This window comes from Elephantulus edwardii, unplaced genomic scaffold, assembly GCF_000299155.1.
Source record: "Elephantulus edwardii isolate Elephantulus edwardi_28Jun2011 unplaced genomic scaffold, EleEdw1.0 scaffold00060, whole genome shotgun sequence".
Classification (NCBI taxonomy): Eukaryota; Metazoa; Chordata; class Mammalia; order Macroscelidea; family Macroscelididae; genus Elephantulus; species Elephantulus edwardii.
Genome location: NW_006399810.1, coordinates 6,114,953 through 6,122,686, shown reverse-complemented (window position 1 = coordinate 6,122,686; position 7,734 = coordinate 6,114,953). Strand labels below are relative to the sequence as shown.

The 7,734-nt window shown below is 41.8% G+C and overlaps 1 protein-coding gene across 1 annotated transcript; it reads right to left on the bottom strand.

The window, feature by feature from the left end:
• Positions 1 to 6,760: 6,760 nt before the first annotated feature.
• LOC102857394 (mitochondrial import inner membrane translocase subunit TIM16-like) lies at positions 6,761 to 7,138 on the bottom strand. Its single transcript, XM_006887652.1, has one exon. The coding sequence runs from the start codon at positions 7,136 to 7,138 to the stop codon at positions 6,761 to 6,763; it is 378 nt and encodes a 125-aa protein (XP_006887714.1).
• Between the last annotated feature and the right edge of the window lie 596 nt (positions 7,139 to 7,734).

The following is a 7,734-nucleotide window of genomic DNA, read 5'->3' as shown; positions in this document are numbered from 1 at the left end:
TATTAGAGACTTTAGGTTAGGATGTACTCTATAGTAGAATACAATTTGTTCTTTTCTTCTCTGGCCGACTGTGGATGCCCTTTACTCCTGCAATAATTGAATCAAAACAGAACTGACCCCTGGGTGTGCAATGCAGACAATTGAATGAAAAGAATCTAAGAGCTTGCTTGCTCAGGAGGGAGGCATAGTTCACAGTTTCCTAGCCTAAAGTCTTCCATTCAGTCCTGAGAAGTCCAACCTTCTGACTGGGAGTCATTCCTTGCAAAAATGCAAACTGAGGCCATGCTGCATTAGACAAGACAGATCTTCACACAGGATCAGCACTAAGCCATCTGAAATTTCTTTCTTACTTTCTTTCTTTCTTACTAATTAGCTTGCAATTTATACAATCATGTTGTGGAATACTATATTCTAAGATAGGAGGTACTTCTGAGATGGTCTCCCACTGATGATCTATTGTCCATTCGTTACTCTTTTAATTTATATCCATTAAGTCCTCTATGTCTAGTCTTATGTTAGGAGTGAGGCACTAGAGATGACTAAATACTGCTTGTGCTCTCAAGTGGTGGTATAAGCAAATAGACAGTTATAGATAGTGGGGTACAGCTCCATGCAGGATACATAGGAAAAGGCAAGAGGGACATGTCTATGCATGTATATATGTGAATGTGTGTGAGAGAGATGGAAGCTTACCTAGAGGAGGTTATGTTTGAATTCTTAAAAATAAGGAAGACTTAAACAGGAGAAAAGTGAAGTAAAGGGTATTTCAGACTCAGAGAGAAGGATTGCTGAGTCTTAGCAAGAGATCAAAAGAGGGCTTGTGCACTTAGGAGAATCTCAAGTTGTTATAAATATCTGAAGCTTGATGTTCAAGCTGAGGATGTGAAAAGCCATAAGCAAGCCCTTGATTGCATCAAAGGGGCTAGGCTTTGTTCTGGAGGACCAATGAGCATTCAATAGAGGATTAACATGATCAGAATTTAATGGTCATACTGACCACAGCTTTAGAGAATTTAATAGGAATGGGTAAAGACTGGAAGCATAGAGAGCCTGGTTAGAATCCTAGTAATCTAAGTAAAGTCTAAGATTCTAACCAATATAAGTGTTTCATTAATCTAAGCAAAAGATACTAAAGGCCTGGATATAGGCGGAGACCATGCTTATAGATAGACAGAAGAAGGTAATTGAAGAGGAAGAAGAGAAATGTTAATGAAGCTACTTACCTTGATCAACTAGAGGAATGGGGATGCCAGTTACTAAGTCAAGAAATGCACTATGGGAAACTACTTTGGGGAGGTGCGGGGGAAAGCTCACTGGGACATGTTGAGCCTGGGAACGTGTACTAGACACTAGGCAAGTTGGCACCACTGGAGAGCTATCTCACCTGGAGATGTTAATGTGATGTCTTCAAGTAAAAGATGAGAACTGAATCTTGGAAAGCGTCATAGATATGCAGGGTAAGGTGAAGAGCACAAGATAGGACTCTGGGGTGCACTAACGCGCAAGTGATGGGAAGATGAAATGCCACAAGGCAACAAGGAAGATTGGTTGGAGATGCAGAAGAAGAATGAGGGGAGGATGAATTCACAGAAGTTAAAGAGAAAGAGTGCTTCAGGGGAGAGGGAGTGTGATCAATGACACTGATGCCTAGAAGAACCAAAGAAATCGACTCAGCAACTAACTGTGGCCAGTCGTTCACCTCACGCCTTAGAATATACTAGAGTTGCCCCTGATCCAGCCATTATCTGCACTGATCTTCATCCATCCTTGGAAAGACTCGAATTCTACTTTTGCTCAGATCAAATAAAATTATGTGTCCTTTAAAGCATCTCTAGAACAACTCTATGTCGATAACGCAATTCTATTCTTCCTGCTTTCAAATTCCTACAGTGCATAATATATCAAGCTTTCTAGAGAGAAAAAAATGTTAATAGGAATAGTTGTATATTGTTTTTGCCACTGAGCAAGGATTCTCCCTTCTTTTGTTAAGAGTACTGATTTTCCTTTAAGAGAGCTACCTTTCATCCTGTAGATTCAGCCAGGCAGAGCTGTCAAATAAAACCTTTCTCCTCTGCAGCCAAGTAGTAAATGTGTGACCCAGTCTGGACCAGTGAGGCACTTTTTCTTAGAATCTTCATTCTACACAGGATTTGGAAATATGCTGCAGCAAATATATCTATAACATAGCTATCTCTACTACCTAAGATCTGTCTATCATCTGTCTCTATCTCTATCTATCTCACAGCACCACTTCTCCAACTGTTTGAATCCACCAGAGGATTCCCAGAGAAAAGATGAGCAGTCTCCTCTCTTTGAAAGATCCAACCTCCTGGAGGGTCAGCTATGAGTTGGTTCTAATTTGACAGCAATGAGAACACACACACACACACACACACACACACACACACACACACACCAGCACCATGAGGTTCTAAGAAAGCGATTCTCAGAGCTGCCTGGGGGCCTACTCCTGCCTCATCTAATCTTCCAGGTTTCTTTCAATTTGTGAGCAACTCTACCTAACAATGTTCAGGACCAGACCCTTCAAGTAACTCCAAAGATTCCTTCTGGACAGTCTGGAAGTAGCCCCAAGCAGTCAGGCTTCTTCTTACATCCCCATTGGGAGGCACTGACAACCCTCCATAGAGTTTCTCAACACAGAACACATTACACTGTTCAAGCTCCTTTTACCTTAACTCAACTCATTCCCAATTCATTGAATTGGAAACAACTCACAGTGGATCCTCCATTGAGTTTTTGGAGGCTGTAAATCACACCGGTGGTCTTTATCCATCTTTATCCCTCAAAGCCACTGATGGATTCAAACTGCCAGAGAAAAATAGACTCGGTTAACTCAACTTCCCATATACTGGTTGGCAACAAAACTGTCCACAGATAAGGTCCAATTTCTTTTTAAAAAAATTTTTTTTTATTATTTTTGTGTGAGTGTACCGTCAAATCAGATCTGACTGGTACAGGAGGAGATTGTCCCTCCTTCCCCGGCAGACAATCTGGTGGATTCGAACCGTGTGCCTCTGGGATTGTAGTTACAGCTCCTTGCCACTAGGCCACCAGAGCTCCCCTATAAGGTCCAATTTCTTAACCATTTTGTGACTTAAATTCACTCTGAACTCAAGCGGTCAACCCTTATTTTTCAGTGTTGACTGGCATAATTATTATTAGTTCTCATATTCAATTTTAAATATGTCCTGAATAGGACAAAAAAATTTTATAGGCACTCTACCCTGCTTTTTGCAACACAAATTCATCCCCAAGAAGAGAAAGGAAAGCCAGTATTCAATACATGACTGTGCATCAGGGAGAAAGGAAAGACGGTTTCTGCTTCTTCATGATTCCTAGAACAAGCATGCCTCATGAAATTTCATAAGTCAAAGGCCAACTTAAAAAAAAAAAAGGCCAACTTGACTTTTACCTCTTAAATAATATGGAATAATAGCTGTTCACTTGAGGAGATGTGTGAATTCATCATTTCTGAAATAGCAGTGCTGCATGTCACATAGGTGTGTACATTCACAGAAAGAAAGGAGGAAATGCGGTACAACACTGAAATAATAGTCAAAGGCAAGAGCAGAAACTGCGTGGGATGTGTTCTCCCAAAGGAACTGTAAGGTCCACATGCGTGGGTGGCTTCTTCATTTTCCATGTTTGCAGCAGTTCCAGGTTATGAGAACTTTGAAAATGTGTTTCAAGAAAGCCAGGCGAACACTTAAGATCAATGGAGTGCTTGTGATTGAATTCTGTTTCTCTGATCCAACTGCTCTAGGTTCCCCAATGATGGTCTGGCTGATTATACAGAAGTGTTTGATTAGGTTCCACCTCATTATTACTAATTGAAAAATCAGGGCTGTTTCAAGAGGCCTGGATGAGCCCCACATTTCTGTGACTGTACTCAAAGTCACAATGTGATTAAGCTGTTCCAAATGCTTTCTTCTTTTTACAAAAACTCTTTCAATATTTTTCCTGTCAAATTAAATCATTTTGAAGGTGCTAAGAACCAAGAACACGGTTTTAAAAAATGTGCAAAATTATTTCAGTTTAATATTGTTGTTGTTGTTATGTGCCGTCGAGTCGCTTGCAACTCATAGCAACCCTATGTACAACATTCCTAAACTCTGCTCTGTCCTGTGCCAATCGCATTGTCTTCGATACACCCGAGTCACTGAATCAATCCACCTTATAGAGGGCCTTCCCCTTCTGTGCTGTCCCTCCACCCTACCAAGCATGATGTCCCTCTCCAAGGACCTGTCCCTCCTTGCAACATTTCCAAAGTATGTTAGATGGAGCCTTAGAATCCTTGCCTCCAAAGAGCTGCCCAGTTTGACCCTTTCCAGGATGAATCTGTTTGTTTTCCTAGCAGTCCATGGTGCCCTCAATACTCTTCTCCAGCACCACAGCTCAAAGGGGTCAATTCTCCTTCTATCCTTCTTAGTCATTGTCCAACTCTCTGATGCATAACAAGTGATAGCAAAGACCATGGCCTGTAACAGACGCACCTTAGTCTCCAAAGAGACACCATTGCTCTTCAGTACTTTGGAGAGGTCCCTAACAGCAGACTTCCCTGTGGCAATACGTCTTCTAATTTCCTGGCTACTGGTGCTGAGAGTGTTGCCTCTGGAGCCAAGCAAACTGAAGCTGTGAACAAGCTCAATCTCTTTACCATCCATCCTGATGCTGCCAATTGGTCCAGCGGTGAGAATCTTTGTCTTCTTGACATTGAGCCTCAATCCATATTGGAGGCTGCAGTCCTTTACCCTCTGCAGCAAGCGCCTCAGGTCCTCCTCAGTTTCAACAAGCAGGGTTGTATCATCTGTGTATCGCAGATTGTTGATAAATCTAAAGATGATGAAATGTTTTTCTCAAGTGCTCTGGTAGCATAGTCTGTAAAGACTTCTGTCACTTACCCAAAAACTGCATCCCCCTGATAGTTCAAATCCACCAGCAGCTCTCCTCAGGTAAAAGATGGAAAATATTGCGGATAATGACATTCATTGCTATCAAGTCAGAACTGACTCACAGTTGACCCTCCATTACAGTCTCATAAATTCAATGGAGGGTCAACTATGACTCAGTTCTGACTTGATAGCAATGAACGCCATTATCCACAAGACACTTAGTAAATTTTTCATATCATGCCCCATATTAACATTTGTGGAGAATCTACTAGTACTAAGGAGTTGGTGGTGCAAATAGCTAAAAAGTGGGCTACAACCCAAAATATTTGTGATTCAAGTCTTCTCAGAGCATCTTCAGAAGAAAGATCTAGCCATCTACTTCCAAAAAAATCATCCATTGAAAACCCTGTGGAGCATAGTCCTTTCTTAGCACACACACATGGTGTCACCTTGAGTCACAATTAACTTGATGGGAACGCAGTAGGCACCTTGTCTTGTGATTTCTCACACTGCCTATAGTTTCAATTTTACATCTTGATCCTGTACAGGAAAGGAAGCAAGTTAACTGCACCAACCTGGATCCAGAATCAAGACACTAAGGAATTATTCTCTTTCAACTCAAATGGCTCCTGCTCCTCAGAAACTAAAAAAGCCAGGAGAATACCTACAGTCATTGTTTCAAACCTCAATAGCAGGAAGGAGTGAAGTGGACAACTAACAAAAGGTGTTAAACTCTAAGTTCAGATAATTGGCAGAAAGAGTAGCTGTGTTAGGGGTTTGTTGTTGTTGTTACATATAATAGCTCTGAACTCTGCCCTATCCTGAGGGCAGGAGTGGTAAAAGCACCAAACTAGAGTGTTGTGGCATTCTTCTTAAATTAAGCCTTTAACATCTGATCCAAGCTCTGAAGAGGAGGGTGGTTCAACAAGTGGGAGGAGAAGTTCTATTTTGCCTTAGCTAACAGTTTGATGTAAGAGATGGAGAAAAGTGGGGCTTTTTAGACTCAAAAGTGTAAGCCATAAGGCTGGCTGAGATGGAAAATACAAACCAAGCAGGTTTTTAAAATATGTGCTTAGAGCTAATGGAAAAGTGAAGTAACTTAAGTTCCATGAGTTTGAGAGCATTAGATCCTTGCATCTTTTATGGGCTACCCCTTCAAAGAGGAAAACAAAAAAGGTTTACTGACAATACACTCATTGTCTTGATTGTAGTGAGGGTTTCGTAGTAGATACATTCGTTGTATGGGTGTATTCAGCCTCCTCTCTGTTGGCGTGTTGTACTGTGGTGGCTGACAAGTTGCTATGATGCTGGAAGCTGTGCTAGCAACACCACCGAAGCTTCCAAACTAAGGTAGACAAGGAAACAAAGCCTGGTTATTTACTTCCAAAAATTAGCTAACAAAAGCCCTGTGGATCACAATAGAAGGTTACCTGACATAGTTCTGGAAAATGAGCCTCTAGCTTGAAATGCTTTACACAGTGGTTGCACCGATACACTCAAACATACCAACTGTCATGAAATTGGCACAGGCTTGGGTAGTCTTCTATTCTGTTTATGCATAGGGTTGCTATGAGTTGACATCTACTCAATGACTATAAATATATTTATAGGAAGATTTTTTAAAATATCATTTTTATTGTGAATTTAAAGAAAGCTTACAAAAAAAACAAGGGTTTCCATTAATACATGTTGCACATTTTTCTCTCTATCTTCCCCAGTTCACTTTTATCTTTAGAAAAATTAATTCATAATGGCACAATTTCTTTTTTTTTTACTTCTGTAATTGCAGAAACAGTGTTTATTACCAAGTATAAATTAGGGGTGGGGGCTGGGAGGGGGAATGGCATTCATGTCCTGGTTGGCTGTTCTTTCACTCTGTCCTCCTGGGCCTGGATCTTCAGTTCCTCATCAAGGCGCTCCTTTGCTCGGACCACCTTGGACTGCAGGTAGAAGGAGCCTCCCACAGACTTGTCATTCACCTTGAACAAGTGATCATAATTCTTCAGTATCTCCTCAGAGCTCAGCTTAGAGACGTTGAGGATTTGCTGGGCCTCCTGCAAGCTGAGGCCAGAGAGGCTGGAAGCAGCAGCAGACTGGTGGCCAGCACGTCCCCGAGCATCAGCTGCTACCCGGCTAGCTGCAAATTTTTGCTGCAGGGCCCGGGCAAAGGCCCTGCCCACCACCTGCACGCCCATCACAATAATCTGGGCCAGGTACTTGGCCATGGTGGCAACCCTGCCACAGGAAGGAAGCTCCGGCTTCTGAGGCCCCTCGGGCCGGCTCAAGGGCGGCCGTCAGGTCAAGGGTCAGAGAAGGCCGGCACAATTTCTTCTCCTCTCCCAACCCAGTCCTCTTTTCTATGGACCTCTTATTCTGGACTGCTGTCATGAAAATAATGTTTAATCATATATTCCTTCTAAACAGTTTTTCCCTCATCTGTTCTAATGCAGTGTTCATTATTTATTCCCTCGTTTCTTAGTTTTTCTCCACCCGCCATGTCAGTCCTGTTTTATGACAGTGGCATTATACAGTATTTGCAGGAAGCTCTTTTGGTTCATTGGGTAAGGAATTTTTACTTCTAACACTAATTGGCCAAAACTTGCTCCTTAAAAGTCTGGGATCCAATCTCTCTGGACTCTTCCTTTAGGCTTCTAAGTTGTCACCATCCCACCTTTGTTCCTCTAATGACAGTCCCTTTCAAGATCTTAACAAAAACAGTTCATGTGATGTTGACTCTAACTCATGCCAATCCTGTGTCTCAGAATTTATCTGTACTCCATGGAATTTTCAATGGCAGATTTTTTTCCAAGTAGATTGTTGA